At 37.8% G+C, this 22,845-nt stretch overlaps 3 protein-coding genes across 3 annotated transcripts; 2 read left to right on the top strand and 1 right to left on the bottom strand.

Annotated features, from left to right (window-relative positions):
- The first annotated feature begins 76 nt into the window (after nt 1-76).
- Nucleotides 77-13,880, top strand: morc2 (MORC family CW-type zinc finger 2). The gene is made up of 27 exons (XM_083546619.1): nt 77-237; nt 1,236-1,385; nt 4,559-4,612; nt 4,710-4,744; nt 4,866-4,934; nt 5,055-5,145; nt 5,288-5,396; nt 6,186-6,345; nt 6,427-6,538; nt 6,640-6,765; nt 7,065-7,144; nt 7,273-7,355; nt 7,491-7,576; nt 7,909-8,049; nt 8,139-8,293; nt 8,379-8,507; nt 8,634-8,739; nt 8,889-9,021; nt 9,121-9,207; nt 9,529-9,813; nt 9,967-10,245; nt 10,364-10,424; nt 10,517-10,655; nt 11,348-11,524; nt 11,763-11,856; nt 12,007-12,195; nt 12,937-13,880. Exons 2-27 carry the CDS (start codon nt 1,318-1,320, stop codon nt 13,003-13,005), a joined length of 3,117 nt encoding a protein of 1,038 aa, XP_083402745.1. The 5' UTR covers nt 77-237; nt 1,236-1,317; the 3' UTR covers nt 13,006-13,880.
- A 1,321-nt stretch (nt 13,881-15,201) lies between these two features.
- On the bottom strand, nt 15,202-16,221 carry LOC310729375 (uncharacterized protein; the record flags this gene model as incomplete). The annotated part of the gene is made up of 1 exon (XM_083547471.1): nt 15,202-16,221. The coding sequence occupies exon 1, from the start codon at nt 16,138-16,140 to the stop codon at nt 15,202-15,204; it is 939 nt and encodes a 312-aa protein (XP_083403597.1). The 5' UTR covers nt 16,141-16,221.
- Nucleotides 16,222-16,995: 774 nt separating this feature from the next.
- On the top strand, nt 16,996-20,670 carry LOC310729314 (uncharacterized protein). Its single transcript, XM_083547420.1, has 2 exons — nt 16,996-18,074; nt 19,106-20,670. Exons 1-2 carry the CDS (start codon nt 17,179-17,181, stop codon nt 19,176-19,178), a joined length of 969 nt encoding a protein of 322 aa, XP_083403546.1. The 5' UTR covers nt 16,996-17,178; the 3' UTR covers nt 19,179-20,670.
- The last annotated feature ends 2,175 nt before the right edge of the window (nt 20,671-22,845 follow it).

The raw sequence follows: 22,845 nt of genomic DNA, 5'->3' as shown, positions 1-22,845 counted from the left end.
CAGAAGCGCAGGAACGAACACGGCGCCTCGCGATTAGTCGAGTCTCTTCCGATGGGCGGGACTTGATTTTTCATGTTTTTTTGCGCAGGGAAACGAAAAAAAAGAAAAAAGAAAAACCCGCGGCCTTCGCAGTGTCGGTGTGTTCTGCACCCGGACACGGAACAAAATACGACCAACTTCTTACCAAGAAGCTAAAGAAAGACTGGATAGAACAGAGCAAAGGACTATCTCGTGAAGGTTAAACCGCTTTGCAATATTAAGTGGACGGAATGATAAGTGCACTTAGTGGCATTTTTTGTATTCTAGTTAGCTGCCTGTTAGCCAGCTAGCAGCTGAGGACATGGACATTAATACTGTTAGGTGTAGCAAAAAGCCAGACCTGAAGTTGAGCACCGCACAGTGTGGGTTAGATATTCAGGCTGGTGTGTGACTCGAGGTTATGAGCCCACAGCTCCTGGTCTAGTCTCTAGTTAGGGTTGAAGAAGAATTCGGGGGATTTGCAGGGTATTGAGTGGGCCCTGCTGCATGCACTAGCATGTGTAGCGACCAGAAGGCGTGTACTCCCACTGTGTCTCAGTGTGCGAGACCATGCCATCATGGACACAGCCCCCAAAATTCACCCTTCATTCATCCAGTTAGCTGATCACACCTTGTATCTCAGTCTTGTCAAATCATCCAGAAGGCTGCTGAGCTCATTGTTACCTCCAGCACTAGACTTTTCAAGACAGGTAGACCTATTCAGAGATGGTATTTCATTGCATGGTATTATAGCTGTCAAACACACCTGGCGGTATTAACATAGACAGATCGATAAATACATACTTGCTGTCTTGGCAAAGTACAGGTGCTCAGCAGGGAAATGCACTTTCGTCACATGTTCAAATTGTGCATGTATTGTGTATAAATAATATGCAATGCATATACATTATACCAGAGCGCATACTGAAAAGAATAGAAATGCAGGATCAAAACACCTCTACATTGTATAGTAGTAGAGTTCAGCAGGGTAATGCTTGTGGGGAAGCAGACGGTCCTGAGCTGTCTGGTCCTGGTGTGAATGTTGCTATATTATCGGTATACCAAACTGAAGTTTAATAAAAGATGTGTATTTCGTCTACTCCTTTGTGAAAGCATCTAAAGACATCAAGTGAGAGAGAGATGTAAAATAGAAGTAATTGAAACTGTGCAGTGAAACAGAATGTTTGTTCATTCAGATTTGTTCTTTGCTTTCGTAGGTGCTGCAGGAGCACATCTCTTTGAAAGTATGTAAAGAAGAGCAGTGACTGAGAGTGTTTTTCACTATTACCACTTGAGACAATGGCATACTCAAATTACAGCAGTTTAAACCGTGCTCAGCTTACCTTCGAATATCTGCACACTAATTCGTAAGTATCACCGTGTTTTGAGAGCGAGAGAAATCGTGTATGCCTGATTGAGTGAAAAGAATAAAACAAACATATTCAACAAAGACTAGGAGTTAACAGGAAGACCTTTTGGGTTTGCAATAAGTAATACAAGTGATTTTGCACTAGCCGGATGTGATTCAGTACTTATTTCATCTTATTTGTAAAAAAAAAAAAAGATTTATAAGAGAAGTGCAGAAATGGGTTGTTTACATTTTAGGGGCTCCATTGAAAGCTGAAAGGCACTTCAGATTTTTTTCCACTAGGCAAGGCTAGTGATAAAGCATGTTAATCGTTGGTATGGTAGATGTCTTTGCCTGTCTTGGAGGCAGCATGTGCAAGTTCTCATTATCTCTATTTAATACCTGTTGTACGATGGGGGGAAAGTCAGCTGGTGGAATCTGGAATGACTTCTGAATGTGTCGGACATTTGGTGGATTGATGGCACGGGATTTGATGGTCTTCCTTATAATGTGTAATTATGTAATATTGATATAATCTGAATATTAATAATAAATTATTAAAATTCATTTGAAAAGTTTGAAATGACCATTTTATACCGTGTATTATATAGTGTTTTTTAGTGATACTGTAATGTTGCATCCACAAAATGCACTGAAATGGCCATTATGGACACAGACAATGAGGAGGGCTCATTTTCACATTTATTACTGATTATCAAATGCTAATTATCAAAATGAAATTAAATAAATGTTATCAGACACTTCACAATGACATTAGCTGAAAGTGGAATTTATTCCAAACATGGCGTATTCTCACTCTAAAGCTGAGCAGCATGTAAATGTATTCATTCAAATTAGGTTTTTGGTTATTATTAATTTATTGTTAATACTCGTCTTATTACACTGGAATACTGGAATGCCTAATAAATTTTCTGTATGTTTTTACCTATATATTTTAGAGGAAAGAATTAATCTAAGCTGTCTTAAGTTGTTGTTTCATTATTTGATTTTGGAACAGGTTTTGGCCAGCTGCATGACCAGGAAGTTCTTCAGTTAAATGACATATTATCCAGTATAATGTTTTTGTTTCTGCACAGGCAATGAGAATTGCACCATTATGTTGGACAGTTTTTCTAGAGCATGAAATTGTTGTCATCAAAAGTATATACTCATTGCCTTAAAATGCTTTCTATGCATTTCAATCATAGTGTCATAGTTCCCTTCATTTAGCTCTTTAGAGAAGGTTATTATTTGCAGACCAAAAAACTTTTGTTCATAGTATGTCCAACCTGCATTTAGCCCATAAATATGTTTTAGATTACAGGTAAATCTCCAGACCGAAATGTTTTTGTGAATGTCTTTTTGTTTGTTTTTACAAGTACAACCCCAATTCTGAAAAGAATTAGCACTCTATTAGCAAATCTAATAAATTTATATTTTATTCACAGTAGTACCATTTTAAGGGTTAAATAAATGTTTTGGGTTTTTTTTGATAGCTGCGACATGTTTCAAAAATGTTTCGACAGGTCAACAAAAATATTAAAATGAACAGGTCAGTAAGATGATTGGAATAAATAGTATCTCTAAAAAGTAAAGATTGGCAGAGATTCACTAGTCTGTGAAGTACTATGTCTACAAATTGTTTCTCAACATAAAATCTTTGTGCACAAGGGACAAGTGTGAAAATCAATATTGGATGCCTGTGATCTTCTGCCTCTCAGGTGGCACTGCATTTAAAACAGTCATGATTCTGTGATTCATGACAGAAATCATTGTCTGAATTTAGTTTGCTGTCATCCACAAATTCAGGTTAAATCTCTATCATGCATGGAAGAAGGCATGTGTGAACATGATCTAGAAATGCCACCATCCTCTCTGGGCCAAAGTGTATTTAAAGAGTTCTGAGGCAAAGGGGAAATCGGTTCTGTGGTCAGACGAATCGAAATTGAAATTTCTCTTTGAAAACCATGGTCAGCACATCCACTGCACTAAAGAGGAGGGGCCATCTGGCTTGTTATCAGCATTCAGTGCAGAGCTGCATCTCTGATGGTATAGGAGTGCATTAGTGCCTGTGAGCAGCTTGCACATTTGGAAAAAGGCTTCCAACCAGAAAACGTGTTCTCAAAGGAGGAGCTTGCATATTTAAGCAAGACAATGCTAACTGCATAATGCATCTATTACAAAATCATGACTTTGTAGTAGAAGAGTCTGAGTGCTGAACCTACCTGGAGTGTAGACCTCTCACCATTTGAAAACCTTTGGCGCATCATGAAACAGAAAAACGCAAAAAAGGACACCCTAATCTGTTGAGCACCTAGAAGCCTGTATCAGACACATATGGGATAAAATTTCTCTCCCAAAACCTCAGAAACTGGTCTCTTCAGTTTCCATATGCATACGGACAGAAGAAGTGATGCTACACAGTGGTAAACATGGCCCTGTCCCAACTTTTTATGAGACTTGTTGCAGCCATCAAATACAATTTTCTTCCTTAAAATGGTATAAATTCTCAGTTTTAACATGTTTTTTAAATGAGATTAGCAAATCATTGCATTCTGTTTTTATTTACATTTTACACAGTGTTACACTTTTTGGGAATTGGGGTTGTACATGCTTCTTGTGAATTGTTTGTCACACAATAAAGCATTTAATTTTTTAAGAGTTATAGAACTTGTTCAGAAATTCTAATGTTTTTATTAAGGAAATTTCCCTATGGAAATGACTTTTATCCAAATGCAAACTGCGATTAGCATATTTTGGACATGATTATATATATTGACTGATCTAATGAATCTGGCCAGAAGGCCAAACCCCAAATGTTTTTTTGTTTTGTTTTTTCCCCGCGGTGGTAACGTTCCAAAACCGCATGTGATAAACGGAGGCCACCCCAAAAATGTTTCTTTAAGTATACAGTACTGTATTAACATTTTACTTTATTTTATAATTAAATCATATTTTTATTAATACATTTCATTATTTCAACATACAACCCAATAAAAATAGTTCCCTGTAAGTTTTTTGGACTATCGTGCTATCCGCAAGAGACAAGGAAAATCAGCGAGATTCCAACTGCAGTGAAGCGGGGGATTACTGTATTATTATTATTATTATTGTTAGTGTTGGTAGTAGTATTACTTGTTCTAGCAGAATTTCTCTTAGATTTTCTTTGTTCTGTTGTATTTAAACCAATAGGACAACACATGAGTTTCTATTTGGAGCTTTGGCTGAGCTTGTAGACAATTCAAGGTATCTATCTACTCTTTACTTCCTTTTTGTACTGACAAGAAAAAAACATTGCAAATGTCTTAAATGTAAAAATCTCATCATTGTTTTTCTTCTACAGAGATGCAAATGCTACAAGGATTGACATATATACAGGTGAGGAATAACCCAAATACATTCAAATGTGTTGAGATATGTTTGTATAACCAGTGCCTTCAAAATAAAGCTTATTGTAATCAAATCTATTTTTCAATATTTACATTTCTTGGAAATTAAGAGAAAAGGCCAGACCTTCGAGGAGGCTTCATGCTTTGTTTCTTGGATGATGGGACTGGAATGGACCCAAGTAAGTACCTTTTATTTATAATATACAATCACCTTCAACAATCAACACTACAGCATCTCTCAGCAGACATGTGATTCAGTTTATGAGTCCTGTGGAGCAATAACAATCTCATTTGCATAGGTGAGGCAACACACGTGATTCAGTTTGGCAAATCCAGTAAGAGGTTTCCCGAGTCAACGCATATTGGCCAGTATGGAAATGGCCTTAAGTCGTAAGTGACTTTTATACAAGCATTCATAAGTTTACAAGATTGAACACACTGCCTGTAAAATTTTCTGAAAATGTTGTATTTACTTGTACAATAATAAGTTTTTCTTCTATCATGATTTCAAATTTTTTTCTATTTTTTTTAGTGGTTCTATGCGTATTGGCAAAGACTTCATCCTATTCACTAAGAAAGATGACAAATTAACGTGTTTATTTCTGTCTCGAACATTTCATGAAGAGGAGGGGCTGGATGAGGTAGGAGTCTGTCTGTCTGTCTGTCTATCTATCTATCTATCTATCTATCTATCTATCTATCTATCTATCTATCTATCTATCTATCTATCTATCTATCTATCTATCTATCTATCTATCTATCTATCTATCTATCTATCTATCTATCTAAGGAATCTGTCTGTCTGTCTGTCTGTCTGTCTGTCTATCTATCTGTCTATCTATCTATCTATCTATCTGTCTGTCTGTCTGTCTGTCTGTCTGTCTGTCTGTCTGTCTGTCTGTCTGTCTGTCTGTCTAATATACAACTACTATTTTTAGTTCTTATTAGTTACTAGAACTTATTAGTTTAATGTAAAGCCATAGGCTTATTTAGAATGCAGTATTTGAGTATGTAATAGAATAAGTAAATTAAGAAATGTTTGTGACTTTATTGGAACCTGCTATAATCAATTTAGATGCTGAAATCTTTAGTAAAGCAGTTGTGGGACACAGCTTGTATTTATCTTATTGTACATAAAAGCATTTCAGGTTAACCATTATGCCCATGCTGTAAGTAGTAATTGGTTACATTGAGCATTGGGAAAGCATTTGGAGCAGACCCACAAATGTGAACTAGAAATGATCTTGTTTAGGATTCGGAGAATTTGCCATTCAATTCGTTTAATACATCACTAAGAATTAGATCTTTAATAAAATATATTTCCTTTATTAAACCTGTATAAAATTGCTAAGTGTTTCTCATAAAGCGTTGTACTTTACAACCAAAAAAAAAAAAAAAAAAACTTCTTGTATATATTTTTCTGTCTGTAGGTTATTGTTCCATTGCCCAGTTGGAATCTAAAGACTCAGCAGCCTCTTACTCAAGACCCAGAGAAATATGCGATTGAGACAGAACTTATTTTCAAATACTCTCCTTTCAAAAGTGAAGAACAGCTTTTCCAGCAGTTCAAAAAAATCGAGGGAGCAAGTGGTAAGATTTCACAATGCAATTCTAAATCTTGAAAGATTTGTATACCTACTAATATGCAAGATCCTGTGTGTGCATTTACAGGGACACTCGTTGTAGTTTATAATCTGAAACTTATGGACAACAGAGAGCCTGAATTGGATGTGCAGACAGATCACCAAGACATCCTGATGGCAGGGACACCTGTGGAGGGAGTGTGAGTATTTCAACAATCCCACTTGTTTAGGTATTTTTTTTTTTTTGTTAATTTCTTATCCTCTTTGTCATTCATCATTCCCCTGTTTGTTTTTGGAACAGAAAGCCCGAAAGACGGTCTTTCCGTGCCTATGCAGCTGTTCTGTACATTGATCCTAGGATGAGGATCTTTATTCAGGGGCACAAAGTCAGAACCAAGAGGTTGTCCTGCTGCTTATTTAATCCTAGGTATATACCTCTCTTCATATAATAAATGTGTTTTATTAGGGAATATGCATGATATATATGTTGAATCTTGTTTCCTTGTTTCCTAAATAACATTTACAGCATCCAAATAATAGAAGCTAAAGAAGGGACATATAAATGCCATTTTTTCCCTTTTTTTTTTAAACCTTTTATAATGCCAACATGGAATGTAGACATTTTCATATCAGACCTTCTCACATAGATCCCTCTCAATAAGCTAGCTTAGGTATTACTATATCCCTAACTAGAGCTATTCTCAAATAGTGTTTGCTTCCCTGCAGGATGTATAAATACACATCAACCCGCTTCAAAACACGTGCAGAGCAAGAAGTAAAGAAAGCGGATCACCTAGCAAAACTTGGTGAGTACATAAAAAAAAAAACATATTTGTACTTTACAGAGGGTACTGGTGAGGAGACGACATTTTTCATTTCATGTCTGTTAAAGTCATGTTATAATATAGTCATTCTGCTTTCTTTTATTCTAAAGCCGAAGAAAAGGCCAGAGAAGCAGAGAGTAAAGCTCGTGCTCTGGAATTAAAACTGGGAAATGATTTATCTAAAGAGGCCAGGGTAAGAACTCGCAACCATTTGTTACACATATAAAATGTGACCAAAAGTATGTGGACACACCTGCACACCTTGCATGTGTATCTGCACTGACTCAGTTTCATTTAAATTGTTAATGTTTTTCTGAATTGTTTTCAGGCTGCTTTGAGAAAAGCACAAGATTCAGCTACAGCACTTCGTGCAGAAGCTATTCGAAAACAAGCCATTCATGCATCTAAACAGAAGTACTACACACACACACATTTACATAAATACTGACACAAAAAACTATTTGGGTTCCCTCAAAGACATATTGACACAATTGATAAACAGGTCAAGTATTTGTACTTTCCTGTCTCTTTGTTGAATAACAATAGCGGAGACATGACCTCATTAGCTTGTGACCGTGACTCATGTACAGAATATAAACAAACCTATCAGTTTTATTCTCTAGCCATTCTTATAAATGCTAAGCCAAGCTTTGAGGTTATACAAAAATTGGCCACATTGACAAGGTGATTGTCGAGGAAAGAAGCAAACATCTGTTCAACACTGATTTATGTTTTTTCTGTGGTAGGGCCCTAAAGGAACCCAAAGAGCTGAATTTCATCTTTGGCGTGAACATTGAAAGGCGAGACCAAGACGGCATGTTTATCTACAACTGTAGTCGACTCATTAAGATGTATGAGAAGACCGGACCACAGCTAGATGGTGGAATGTGAGTACTTTATGTTAACATGTAGTACATGTAAGATTTTAAGTGTTTGTGGGCTGTATTTGGACATTGTTTCCTTTTGCATATTTCAGGGCATGTGGTGGAGTGGTAGGGGTGGTAGATGTTCCCTATCTTGTATTAGAGCCAACACATAATAAACAAGATTTTGCAGATGCAAAAGAATACAGACATTTACTTAGAGCTATGGGAGAATACCTTGCACAGTACTGGAAGGACATTGGTATAGGTGAGAATACGCCGTCTTTTCCACTTCATGCATAAAATCTCCCTCAAATAAACTGCTAAATTGTTTAACTTTATTTACTGAACAGCTCAAAAAGGCATAGTGAAGTTCTGGGATGAGTTTGGCTACCTGTCAGCCAACTGGAATGCTTCACCTTCAAACGATCTCCGGTTCCGCCGGCGCAGGGCCATGGAGATTCCTGTGACAATACAGTGTGGTACGAGCACAGACTTTTCAGTCTAGCACACACTTTGATAATAGCCTAAACAGAATTTATTGCATAATTACAGTTTGTTTTACATAAAAAAAAACTTTTATTATCCCTATTTTTCTGTTCTCTCAGATAAATGTCTGAAGTGGCGTACATTGCCGTTTCAGATGGATGCTGTGGATAAGCGTTACCCAGATAGCTGGGTCTGTCTTATGAACCCTGATGGAACGCAGGATAGGTACAGAAAATAAAGACAATAAGAGGGTTTGGCTAGTGTTTCATTTACTCCCTCTTTTTTGTATTATTAGTACACACTCTGCTCCCCTTCTTTCACTGCTATAAAAGTATGTTTCCACTCTTTTGTCACTCCTGATTCATGACTCCCAGGTGTGATGCCCTTGAACAGAAGCAAAATTTACCAGTTGGTGTTTTGAAGAAAGACACAAAAACTTCAGAAGACAAACAAAAAGAGCTCTCTGAAAGAATTCGCCAGCAACAGGAGAAATTAGAGGTTCTACAGGTACTGCAGCATACTTTTATCTATCTTTTTGTGTTCGCTATAAATTGTTGCCTGTGTGCCTTAATAATGTGTAATTCATTACATTACCTTTCATTACAGAAAACCACAACTGTTAAATCGGCAGCAGATGTAAAACGGCTCCCACTAGACGTGACTGCAAAGATTATAGAGGAGCGTACATCTCAGGTACTGTTTTTTTTTTTTAAGTGTCCCTGGTTGTTTTTAGTGTGTGTGTGTGGGTGGGTGGGTGTCCACCTTTTATTTAAACTAAGAGTTTACATCTTTTTTTTCTTCCTCGGATTACGATCACTTGATCTAGTGATCAATTCAGTGGTAATAATAATAATTTCTCGAAGGTCTCTGCAGTGATGCGAGACGTGTACGTGTGTGTGCCTGTGTATATTCACTCTTTTTTGTTTGTATATAATTGTGATGAAAGTAGAGACAGAATTTTGTTATGTTACGAGAAGTTTAAATGTTTTTTTTTTTTTTTTTTTTTTTTATAAGACTGCTACCCGGTCGTCGCAGCGTGCAGCAGCTCGTCCTCGTTCACCTCCACTTCCCGCCGTGGTCAAAAATGCTGTCAGTCAGCCGCCTGCAGCTAAAACTCCACCTTCTAAATCTACTGGACCTGCCCGTCCCACTAGAACTCCACCAGCTGCTACCACTACAGCCAAAGCCAAACCACCCCCCACCCCACTTCCCAAATTGATGAAAGCCACCACTAAAACCTCAACTCCACCTTTAAAAGCATCAGCTCGCAAGAGCATAACTCAAACACGCAATACAACGGTGAGCACGCACCAAGGTTCATCAATATTAGCCAGAAGTTTGTAGTAGTTCTGAAGAGCTTAATAGCAGCACTTAGTGGCTATAATCATAAACCATGTTATAAACATTTATAAGCATGAGCCTTAATGTTTTTCTTTTTTTAAATGGTTCCAGTCATCCTTTACAAAGACAACCAGACGAACAGCAGCTAGCAAGAAAGGAAGTGTCAAGAAAGGAAAATCACAGAACAAAGTTGAAGAGGAAGAAAGTGAAGAGGAAGAGGAGGATGAGCAGGAAGAGGAGGAGGAGGAGGAGGAAGAAGACGACGACGACAAAGAAAGTGAAGAAGAGCCACAACCCAAGAAATCCAAACTGGCTCTAGCGGCTCAGCCTCGTGGCAAGGGAACAGTAGAGAAGAAGGTCCTGCCAACCAAACAAGCGAATAGCACAGAGGTATATTAAATATACTGTTATACTTTCCAGTGCTTTTGGCTAATTTTGTATTATATGCAGAATTAATAAATGAATTATAAAGCAGATTTTTTTTTTAACTGAGCTCACATATTTTTAGCGAGTCAGCAATAGCACAGAAGAAGATTTAAAACAAGAGGCACTGAAAAATGGCCTTAAAGGTACCCACTATTTCTATATGCATTTAAATCCTGAAACATTTGCTTGGGAATAGTAAACTTGCATTAAATATGTGCTTCTGTGTGTTTCACAGATAAAGGCTTACAGGTGGAGGCAAAGGTGAATGGAGAATGGTTCACTGGTCGGGTGACTGCAGTAGAAACAGGAAAAGAGAGTGTGCGCTGGAAAGTAAAGTTTGATTACGTGCCCATGAACACCCCACGAGACCGCTGGTACGAATTTACATATATGGCAACACACTTGTGTTTACTGTGCCTTGTGTAATGCTGAGTTCCTGGTACCTTGTAAAATGGTAATTTTCTAGTTGTTATAATGCCATTTCCCACTTCAGCCTGCTGGCACACACAGTCGAATTTAAATGTGTTCGTGAAAGCTTGTCTTTTGTTTGCTTGCTACCACCACCGTGCTTCTCTGTGGGGATCTTTTTATCATGAAAATTAGCAGTGTTAAGATCATGTTAAATATAATGCTTTGGGTCTTGGCAAAGTTCAGTTCTGGTCTCATTAGACCAGAAAAGCTCTTGACACCAGTTAGTTAGAAAAGTTAGAAAGTGTCATATCATGTGACACTTTAACTGCATACATGCAGACTCAACTAAACATGTATCTTCTGTTTGCAGCACCAGAACCAGGTTAGGTTCCATTTAACTTTTTTATTTGGCGATTATTTCAAGTGGGCTAAAAACTAATAGGAATCGGCTAGCTGATGATCAGAAACTAATGTAACCTAATTAGTGTAAAATAAGTCCTCAAAGGAATTCACAATGTTGAAACAAATCTGCCTAACATAATACCATAACATGCTCAGTCAAGATATATGTTTTTAAATAGGCGGTATACCATTTTTGACAAATAAAGTATTAGTGTATTGTTTAAACTACTTTTTATTTGTATTTTTTGCTAAGGGTGTTTAAAGGCAGCGAGGATGTTCGCCTTATGCGGCCTGCCTCACCAGAATCACGTAGTCCAGACACCAATCAGGGCCCAGCACGGTCTTTGACTCCGCCCACCGCAGCAGAGCCTGATACAACCCAGAGTGGCCCAAGCAGAGAAACTGCAGAAGGCCTAGTCTCTATGATGAGGTGAGTGGGTGTGTTTGTTTCCGAGGACTAGTAATTCAGATGTTCTTAATTGTATTAACTTGCATTGTGATCAAATTAAAATCTTAAGATAAAAGAGAGAAAGCAGTAACAATCTTTATTAGGAACAACCTTATTGTGATTCTGACAATGGCATGATTGTTGCTGCCAGGCAGGCTGGTTTGGGTGTTTTTGTAACTGCTAAATGCTGCAGTAACTTAAATAATTATTATAATTTTAGGACGTTGCTGCGGTACTTCTACCCACCCGATTTCAGAATCCCAAAAGATTCTGTGAACACTATGAGTGCTGAAGACCTTGTTGCTTTCCCTATTGTGAGTACTTTCTAACTGTTGTGTCACAGTATTTTAGATTCATATAACCAATGTTAGTAAGGAGTCCATGTGATCTGTGGATTAAATAAAACTGTGCCTTCATAAAGTCCCCTAGTTAATCATTAACTAACGCAAGTGTATGTGTTGCAGAAAGAGTATTTTCAGCGATATGAGGCAGGGCTGCAGAAGCTGTGTAACTCTTACCAGAGTCGCGCTGAGTCTCGAGCTCGGGCTGTGGAGGAAAAGAGCAATGGAGCAGAAGCTAAACTCAGAGAGTCTGAAGAAAAACTGAGCAAACTCAGAACAAACATCGTTGCACTGCTGCAGAAAGTCCAGGAGGTCTGAGACACACTTTCTTTTTTTTCTCTTTTACACGCGCACACACAAATGTACATTCAGCATACAAAAACATCACTGCAATCACAATTAAACAAAGATATATCCTCACTCACATGTATTAGAAAGCGATTCAGTAACTATTATGAATTAATCAGTAACTAATTACTTGATACATCTGAACCTGTAGATAAAAAAAAAAAAATCAAAATACACTATTTTGAAAAAAAGTATTGGGACACCTGACTTTCCCAGCCATATGTGGTTCTTTCCTAATCTGTTTTCATCACGCTGAAGGCACACAGTTGTATCGGGTGTCTTTGGATGCAGTAGCATGAATTTCTCCCTTCACTTGAACTTGGAGACCCAAACCTGTTCCATCATGACAATACCCCTGTGCACAAAGCAAACTCCATGAAGATATGCTTTGCAAGAGTTAAATTGCTGACTGCACCCAAGTCCTCCTCACCTCACCTACATCACGTCTTGACTTTACTAACACCTTTGTGTTTGATTGAGCACTAATCTCCACAATCACATTCCAAAATCTATTGAAACATCTTCCCATAGAGGGAATTATAAGAGCAAATTGGGTCTAAATGTGGAATGCCATGCTCAAAAAGCACATACCATACTTATAACCAGGTGTCCGCAAACCTTTGGCAATATAGTGTATTGCAGGTTGTTAATTTAATGGTCTGTAAACTTGTGTCTAAGAATTTATGGATGTTTTCTTTTTCCTAGGATATTGAGATCAGCAGTGATGATGAGCTGGATGCCTACATAGAGGATCTGGTCACTAAGGGCGAATGAAACACTGCAGCACTCGCTCCAGCTCTCTCTGTTTTCCTTTGTCTATATAAGTGGTGTCCAATCTTTTCCACAAAGGGCCAGTGTGGGTGCAGGTTTTTATTCCAACTAATCAAGGGAACACCTGATAGTCATTGAAAATGAAAATCATTAGATTTAAACACGTAGAATTTGGTGTCGCTCTTGCTTAGTTGGAAGGAAAACCTGCACCCACACTGGCCCATTGTGGAAAAGATTGGACACCCTGGCCTATATGTTGCCTAAAATCCGATTTCCTCTTCATGCATATTGTTCATTTGTTTTTATAAGCCTTTAAGCCTGAGAGGTCACAGTATTTCCGTTATGCCTCCCACGTCCAGCCTGAAGTTAGAGATGTGCAGGCAGTATTTTCACACAACGGTTCCTTCCCCTAGCTAATTAACTTCTGATGCATATATTGTGAGCATTGACCAAAGGAGCTTCTATGCTTCGTATCTTTCGCTTCACACAGACCGTTTTGTATGTTTATTTGGATATATATTTCATTCCCAGCTCTGAAAAGATCTGCATCATATAAGTATAAGCTTGCAGCATTAAAGGGGAAAAACTCTACAGTTATGAAGAAGGTGTTTGGAAACTAAATTACTGTAATTTTATGTTCAGTCTGCGCTCGCTGGTTTTTTTTTTGGGTTTTTTTTTTGGATAATGTAGGTTCCCTGTGTTTTGCAAGCATTAGTGTGGGGTCCAGGACTGTTTATTTTTTTCTGTTTGAATAACTACAGAAGGGTTTACCCAATGTTTGAACAACATTTAGTCAACGTCTTTATATATAAGTATATTTTTTAAACAATTTTAAGAAAATGTTCAAATGTTCCAATAAAAGTTAGGATGTTTATGAAGTGTTCTGTTGTTTCTTTTTGGATGTTTCCTTTAAATAATTTGCAACTCAAATGCCAAAGGATACTGATCTGATGTGAAATTAATCATCTAACGAGAAAAGGGAAAACATTGTATACAATTTTTAAAAAAGGATATATTTGTGAGGCTAACATAGTCTCACATTATTCTATATATTTACTGTACAAGAACATTGACATTATGTACATTATTACCATGTAGACATGATTCAGCTTATCATATGAGTATTTACATAATATCTTAATTTGCATAATAATCAGGTCAATATAAGTCCGAGTTGATGTTTTTGAACAGGTTTCTCAGCCAGGGGAATTTTATATTGTCAAACTCTGAATTATTTATCTGTAAAAAACCTTCTGCCAAGTGTGATTAATACAAACTAAATGATATATAAAATGTGTTTATTTTAAAGCCTCCGATTACCATCATCTTATTGTGCAAATAGTCAAGTGTACAGATCTGTGACTGTATCATTTGATTCAAAAATCAAATACATTTTTAGAAAATGGTGTTGGGTTGTAAACATAAACTTTAAGTGTTCCCCAACAGGGATAACCAAAGAACCATTAAGGATTCTAATAAAAATATTTACTGTAGTGTAGAGAATATGTAGTAGAGCAGTGTTATTCATTTGACATGCTGTACGCAAGCATATAAAGCACACATAGTTAAACATTTAGCCTGAAATGTTGAGGGCAAAGCAGGTTAACCCAGACCTGGTCATGTAATGTTTATCTCTTCGTCTGGTTCGGTCTCCTGCTTTCACCGTTCATGAGTCCTTGGTGTTCTGTGAGATGGTCGGCATTCTGTCTTTTGCTGGTTTTATGTTAAACACTCTAAGAAAGAAAAGAAAGTATAAAATACATCATTACATCCACCAGCCATAGTTAAAAAAGAAATACAAAAAAAGTTTAATACTATATAAATGTTGTTTACTGAGACTGCAAATAGACAAATTAACTTTTAGTTCATCTGCTATATCTCACTTAATAATTATAGTCCAATCATTTTGATTTGATTATTGAGTACTCCATGTTCTTTTTGCACTCATACCAGATTACATGCATCTATTGGTGGGAGCATTTCCAGGCCTGAGAGGTGAGTTTATGCTCTGTTTTGAACTTGTTTTGATTAGCGCTTGGTGGTGTCTATTTACACCAACATACAGTTCAGCATCAGTTCAACAGCAAGTAGAACATTTTACTGGAGTATTATTCGTATCTCTACTTTAACTCAACCACTGGTCCACCGCTGGTGGCTGAAAATAAGTAGGCTCCCTCAACTGTTTAGAACTGTTTGTGTTCAAATGATATACTTCCAGCTGTTAGGGTTTGTGAAGAAAGTTTCAAGTGTGTGCAGAAACCTTGTAGTCCTGATGTGGCATGGTGGTGTGCACACTCTTCTCCACATCATGCTCCACACCGCAGTGCGCAGAGCAGGACTGCCCCATATGTACAGCGCAGAGGTACTGAGTGCGTTAAAGCGCGCCATGGTGGCAAACACGTTGGTCGCTTCGTTCCTAAAGCGCAGCCCTCCGTTTGACAGATATCTGACCATGATATTTACGAAGGAGGGACACCATAACGACAGAAAACAAATCACCACGAACACGATGAGGCGCAGTGATTCTTTCTTGCTGTCTCTCTCCGGACTCGGTGCCTCACGTCCGAGCTGGTGTCTGGCTATGAGGTATAACTTAATGGTCATCAAGACTTTGACCACAATTATTATCTGCAACATCATGATGCCAAAGGCACTCATTTTAACGGCCTGTGCAACTGGTAACACGCTCTGAACAGCCAGGATTGAGTAGGTGTACAGCCAGCTGAAGGCACAGCACGCGACGACGAACCAGCGTGTAATGAAGCGCTTATAGAAGAACGGGTGAGCCACGGCCAAGTAGCGGTCAAACTGCGCGAACACAAACGACATAATGTTTACGCCTAAAAACGAGGGCAGAATGTAATATGTGCTGTTTCGGGACGGATAGCCCTCCTGCACGTCGAAGAGGCCGAGGTAATAGACGGAGAGGCCGGTGAGGGTGTCGCTGATGCTGGTGTTCAGCATGAATATGAAGCGGTTCTGCAAACGCAGCGCTCGAGTGCACAGGATACCGAGGACCACCGAGCCCGCGAGCAAAGACGCGCATGTGGCGAACACAAGGTGGTAAATGAAAATGAAAAAATCTCCAGGACTTGTAAAATCAACAGAGAAAGGAATTGTGTAATTTACACTAGACATTGTATTACTGAAGGCGAGGAGAACCGCTCGCCCTCCACATACCGGGGACAGGGTGGTATTATATAAACCCTGTGGAGAGACCCGAGGAGGTAAAGATTCACGAATCCAGCAAATCAGGGTGCCAAATGTCACACGAGAGCAGCCATCATCTTGCATGTGTTTGTGAAAGTGTTGTTTTAGGCCATAGGCTGAAACAATGTAAGCCTATGTGTCCATTGCAGAACTGCATCAGTAATTATTTATCATCCTTTATTCATCTCACTGCCTTTGCCTGATTCTGATCATGGAGGATCAGGGGCCTGTTGTTTGGGAATTGGGAGAAAACCAGGGAAAATCCATACAGTCACAGACAGAACATGCAAATCTAAGGTTGAGGTTAGAGCCAATATTAAGCTCCTCAAGATCTTCCACTCTAACCCATGTAACCCCTATTGTTTACATTATACATGGGGCATTGTCATGCTGGGGGTCTAATAGTTCAATTGAGGGGAAAATGTAACCCTGATACATCCATAGACATTCTGTACACAGGTCTGTCTCAAACTTTCTGGTATGTTTCATTAAGTAGAAGTGTGTTTCCCCACAGCTGTTGACTGATCATACTCATTTATTATGGTATGTAATGTAAGTGATAATTGCTGTCCAATTTTACGATGATGAATATTCTAATTGCCCAGACTCTTGCAATGAAATAGCTTTGATTTGAAATACTTAAAATTGTGAGGCCTGATTGTGAAGCACCACTCAGGATTTTCCACTTGATTTCCTCTCTCTCTCATGCTTTTGACATAAATGCACCTGGACACGAGAGCAATTAAGCGAGCTTTGTTTACAGGTTGTTCCCTCTGCCGTGCTGAATGCCAGTCCCACTCTGGGCTTTAGGGCTTTAGGTGTTTTCAGGCTGTTTTGACAGGTATGAGAGCCCACAAAGGAACTCCTGGGGTCATTTAAAAAGCTCTGTGTGGGGGCTTTCACCGAGTGCACCCTAATGACATTTCCACATCTGGTTGTTTACTTCTCTGATGGCTCTGCTCACGCATGGCCACTCTTATTAAATCCAATTCTTCTGCTTTGGTTAGTGGTTTGGGCCTCGGCCCTGTTCTACCCCTCAACAGTTTCGGGAACGTGCTGCTGTTCCTCTTTAATATCCTCTTGGCTACGGCCATCATCTTTTTGAACGTGTCGGTGTTCGTGTCCATCCTGGTGAACAGTTCGCTGCGCGGCGAGAACCGCTTCATGTACATGCTAAGCACGTGTCTGAGCGACGTGTGCTCGGGCGTGTCGTATTACTACTGCGGCGTGCTGGACGTGCGCGACAGCTACGACTCCCCGACGCGCACTTTCTACGTGGCGCCGACTTTCCTGGGTCTGTCCTACATGGCGATTCTAGCGGCGCAGGCGGACCGCTACCACGCCGTGTCCGCGCCATTCAAGTACTCTCAGCGCATGACGCGCGGCCGGACACTGGCAGTGATCGCGGTGTATTGGGTGTACGCGTTCGTCATCGTGGCCGTCAATAACCTCGTGACGATGGGGATCGCCAAACAGGTCACGGGCTACGGCACGTTCGTGGGCAACATCTTCACCGTGATCATCATGATCGGGTTAAACGTGCGCCTCTTCCTGATCGCCAGGTACCAGCTGGAGCGCGAGCCGGCCAGCGCGGAACGCGAAAACAAGCGCGCGTCCGTGTATCTCATAGTGGTCGTGGCCGTGTGCTTTCTTATCTCTTGGCTCCCGATATTCCTGCACATCATCGTGTGCAATTTATCGGGCACCACGTGCTACTCGTTCCGCAACGAGGGCTCGGACCCGCTGCGCGTCATGCCGCGCGTAAACGCCGCACTCACCCCCGTGCTGTACATCAGGGGCTGTGCCGGGATCCGAGCCACACTGCTCAACAAAGTGTGGAGAGGGTGCCACAGACACGTAGGGTAAAACACACACACACACACACACACACACACACACACACACACACACACACACACACACACACACACACACACACACACACACACACTCATTCTCTCTCTCTCTCTCTCTCTCTCTCTCTCTCTCTCTCTCTCTCTCTCTCTCTCTCTCTCTATCTAACTGATCTGAAGTGTGTTATCACTGAAACACCCTTTATACCTATATTTTATACAAAAAGCATAACAAGACACTCTTTGAGAAAAAAGAATGTAGCCACCTCAGAGACAAGACCTTTATTTGTGCATTGTGCAGCATAACCCTCACCTTTATCATGCACAACAAAAGCCACAATATTGATATGAATGTTCATTTGTATATGAAAATCCCACAGCCCTCAATCTATCATAAAACACATTCCCAATCTGCATAGATTTCCATTTCTTCATAAACATGTGGGGTGTCAGGACTATATGCCAAAAGTCACTGACACAAAAATGTAAAGGAAAACATTTCTAAATGATGAGGCCTTGTGCGGTCTAGAGCTGGTCAAAACAGCAAACCTAGCATTCAGTGCTATTACAGTAACCCGTAATAAATAAGGAATGTATCCCAGTTCTATGTAACACAAAACATTTTCATTTTTTTATAATTAAAAGCATGTAGAGATTGTAAACAAATTTGTTTTGCTATAGCTATTGATCTGTAGAAATAAACTGGTTAAAGCTGATTGCATCAGGCAGTTAAGCAAACATAATAACAAAATAATATGATTATTAAAAGCTGCTGTGAACTCTCAAGTTTCCCAGTAAATGTAAATAAATTAGGCATATAGTTTGACTTATTTTAGGTTCTAGTGTTAGACTGGGTAACTAAATCATACCATCACACTAATGATGGCCACATATACCTGCATTAGATCAGCTGTAGTGGTGGATTGAAATAGTTATGTGTTATCCTAAGCAGTGTCAGTAATATTTTTCATTTCACTCACATGAATGAAAAAGGAATAAACAGGGTTGATTTCACATGTTGTTGTTTTTTTCCTCTGTAGAGTTTATCCAGGACTTCGGGGGAGGTCAGTCGCACCCAATGTCCAATCTGTTTCCATGGTGTGCAAAACGTAGAAGAAAAAGTCAAAAAAGAGTACAAAAACTGTGATGTCTTCAGCTTGAGAATTTGTAGTTGGAGAAAAGAACCCTATTTATTGTTTGCCTACATCTCATAGTTTTGTGTTGGATATAAGTTTAGGTTAATGCCTTTTTGTCAGTCATGTTAATAGTTAGATTCATAGCAATGTTGCAGACATCACATCATTTCTTAGCTGTTATAATTGTGTTTTGTGCATGGTTTTGCTGATTTTTTTAACCTGCATACTACTATAATAAATAGCTCCACAAAAGCACACAAATTACACAACGAGTTAATTGACTATTTCATAATATTTTAATTAAAATTATATTTTTCTTCAGGTTTAATTTTATTGTCTTACATTATCTTAATAGAGGACATAATAAATTCCCTTAGTAATTAATCTAATTGGTATAGATGAAATAATCTCATTGTATACAGATGTGTAATTGTATTATAAATATAATATATGTAAATCCCACAGAAAAGTATATAAAGTTTTTTTTTTGCATCCACACAGCAAAGAATAATACTCATAAAAAAAATGAAAGAACATAATAAATGATATTAATATCTTCAGGTGTATGGCAGACACCCTCGCTAATTTTAAAAACCTGATGATGATGTGTGTTGTAATCTTTAAAATAAAAATTATATTGAGAATTCGTTGCTTATCCAGCACAAAAACTTTGTGAATATTTACAGTTTCAAAGCAATAAATGCAATTACATTAGATTTAACAATTAATATTCATTTTCATGCTAACACTTCTGTTTGCAGTTACATAAAACAATGACTAATCATCATCATTGTCGACATTGTTGTTACCATTATCATCATCATCATCATCATCACCAACAAAGGGAGAAAAAGATAAAGATAAAGCTACGAAGTTCTGCATTATGAGGCATCTAAGACATGTTGAAATATTAATTAAAGCAATAATGTAGAAATAATCATGTGGATTAATAAGGCCTGTAGAAATTATTATTAAACCTTTAAAGCAATTTTATATTTAAAAAATGCAAATATTATACCAGATTATTTTTTTATAAAGTATAATTTGTCTTTTTTAAGGTCAGATTTAGAAGCATTCTATTTTTGAGCATCTGAATTTTAAAATCCCAGCATTTTCTTTCCAACATATCATCAATCTAGACATTATTATTTATTCTATTGTTATACCATTATTTTCTTATTTGTTTGCCTATTTTTTTTTCTCAATTTACTGCAAATCTATTAACTTTATACTTAAAGACAATCATCTTTATGAGTCTCATAATCTGCTGTGTAAAGTATTCTGTCTTTGGTTGTTTGTATGTTTGTTCTGTCTTCTGTCATGTTTTAAAACACAGTTATAAAAGGTAAATTATTTACAACAATTATTTACAAACACCACCTCTGGCTTGCACATTAAAGATTGATTTTCTCATTAAAGAAATTTATATTTGGAAGTTATATAAATGTATATGTGTAAGTCTGATTGATGACCATTTCCATTGTTAAAACTCAATTCAAATAAAATGGAATTGAAACCAGCTGAACTGAATTTATTTCTTACTCAAGGATTCAATAGGGCTGATTTGTATCATTAATTATATTAATGATAATTAGCTGATATGTATCATTAATTACAATTATCAGGTTTTCTAACATTAATTAGTTTTAATGTTATAAGATATTCTGTGAATTACTTACAATGCCATAGATTATATTTTAACTTTACAGCTATATACTAACAGCTAAAAAGTAAAAAAAAAAAAAAACTCATGTGGTAAGTCATGAGTTCAAATCCCAGCACATCACCAAGCTCCACTGTAGGGTCTGTGAGCAGGCCCTTGACCCTCAATAGTTCAGTTGTATAATGAGATATTTGTAAATTGCTCTGGATTAGGGTGTCTGTCAAATGCCGTAAATGTAAACGTGTGTGCAGATAATGTACAAAATACATACAGTAGACATAATGGGTACTACGAAACATTTATTTGTAGAAATGATGATCTAGATGGAAAACATGGTTGGTTCAGAATTCTGCCTACAGCAAACCAACTTACTGTATATTCAATACTGTACATTCGCAGCATTTTGCAGATGCTCTTATCCAGAGCAATTTATAATTTTTTTTTTTTATGATATCTAAATTTTTATACACCAGCAGTGGCAGTTTGGTGATGCAGAGATTTGAACTCACAAGATTCTGATCAGAAGGCCAATGTCTTAAAGACTGAACAACCACTTTTCATACCATTCAATACACAGTAGAGCAGGGCAAAATAATCTTAGCCAGTGATAATATCTTGAATGTGGGTCAAATGTATCTAAATCTTATTTATGATGAAATTATTATCAATTTTTCTGCCATTTTTATATCATTTTGTTTCCAATGCTTTTACTCATATAAACCTTATATATTAATTTAAATATTTCTATTAAAAAAAGCTTAAAAAACTTAAAAAATACTCTCTACCAATCAAACAAGGCCGCTTCAAGCCTGAAAGTAGTACAAAATATCTACAAAATAGGGTTAATGATCATATATTAATTTTTTTCTAGATAATTATCTAGATGTTCTAGATGTTATCATATATTTTAAATTGCTGTAATTTTTGCTGTTTATATACAAAAAAACCCTCATGCACTAGTCTCTTTTCACAAGGACACTTTTAAAAACAAGCAAACAGATATTTCATGTATTAGATGTGTATTTAACATAAAGACAAACAGATTCCAACTGAGACAGCACTTAAGCTCAAAAAGGTTCAGAAATGCAATTACTGGGCTCATCCCCATCACGCCATTAAAACTACATGCAAAGGTGCACTCCATCAGTACATTATAATGGCAGTAAAAGCAATGTTGTTATATGAACTCCACAGGAAGCATTATCTCCAGACATATTGTGGTGTTTGGAGGCTGCAAAACTCATTATCTCAATACACTGGTGATATTAGCAAGAGTCAGAGCACTGTGTTTACGCACATGGCCTAAATTTCCTTTTCACTTGATTAACCACGTTAACGATGCCAGTGATGTCAGGGAGAACGGCTCTCTCCAAGGGGTTAATGATTCACCATAACAGGCAAATTATGATTAGTGGAAGTGACATGGTTGTTCTTTTGTGCGGATTTTGAAGGGTATCAAGAAGCCTTGGAACCCAGGTAGAGCAGGAGAGCTTGTAATTAAATCCCAGGGAGCAATTAATACAGTTAATCAGTGATCATTATGGTTAAATGTGTGTACGTGTATATGTGCATATGTCAAACCTAATAAATCAAACTGTAGAAAAACAGGTCACACAAGAGATCATAGGACTCAGGAGTATTAAATATTTCCTACACAAAATAAAAATGGGCCTTTAAGAGACAACACAAATAAAGTTTTGTTCAAGTTTATGCGTGTGTTTATTGAACGGACTAAACTAACCCTAGATGTTTTTGTGTTTGTTTTATGTAAATTAGTTTGTTTCAATTGTTTAGCTGCTTAATGCTTTTGGCTCTACATTTCACCCAAAGTAACAAAAGCAATATTAACTACATAGATGTAATGTAGAAAAATAGTCTTTTAAAGTGAAATAAAGTCAAGTCAAGTCAAGTCAAGTCAAGTCTATTTGTATAGCGCTTTTCACAACAGACATTGTCTCAAAGCAGCTTTACACAAATCAAC

The sequence above is a fragment of the Silurus aristotelis genome, assembly GCF_946808225.1.
Source record: "Silurus aristotelis genome assembly, chromosome: 7".
NCBI classification, from domain to species: domain Eukaryota; kingdom Metazoa; phylum Chordata; class Actinopteri; order Siluriformes; family Siluridae; genus Silurus; species Silurus aristotelis.
This window is presented reverse-complemented; position numbering and strand designations above follow the sequence as displayed.

What these genes read in the sequence shown, in the direction of transcription:
- morc2 (XM_083546619.1), top strand. Translation starts at nt 1,318, where the DNA reads ATGGCATACTCAAATTACAGCAGTTTAAACCGTGCTCAGCTTACCTTC. An exon ending in GGGACACCTGTGGAGGGAGT is followed by an intron (nt 6,539 to 6,639) that starts GTGAGTATTTCA and finishes TTTTTGGAACAG; the next exon opens with AAAGCCCGAAAGACGGTCTT. An exon ending in ACCTTGTTGCTTTCCCTATT is followed by an intron (nt 11,857 to 12,006) that starts GTGAGTACTTTC and finishes TATGTGTTGCAG; the next exon opens with AAAGAGTATTTTCAGCGATA.
- LOC310729314 (XM_083547420.1), top strand. Translation starts at nt 17,179, where the DNA reads ATGGCCACTCTTATTAAATCCAATTCTTCTGCTTTGGTTAGTGGTTTG. An exon ending in GGGTGCCACAGACACGTAGG is followed by an intron (nt 18,075 to 19,105) that starts GTAAAACACACA and finishes TTTCCTCTGTAG; the next exon opens with AGTTTATCCAGGACTTCGGG.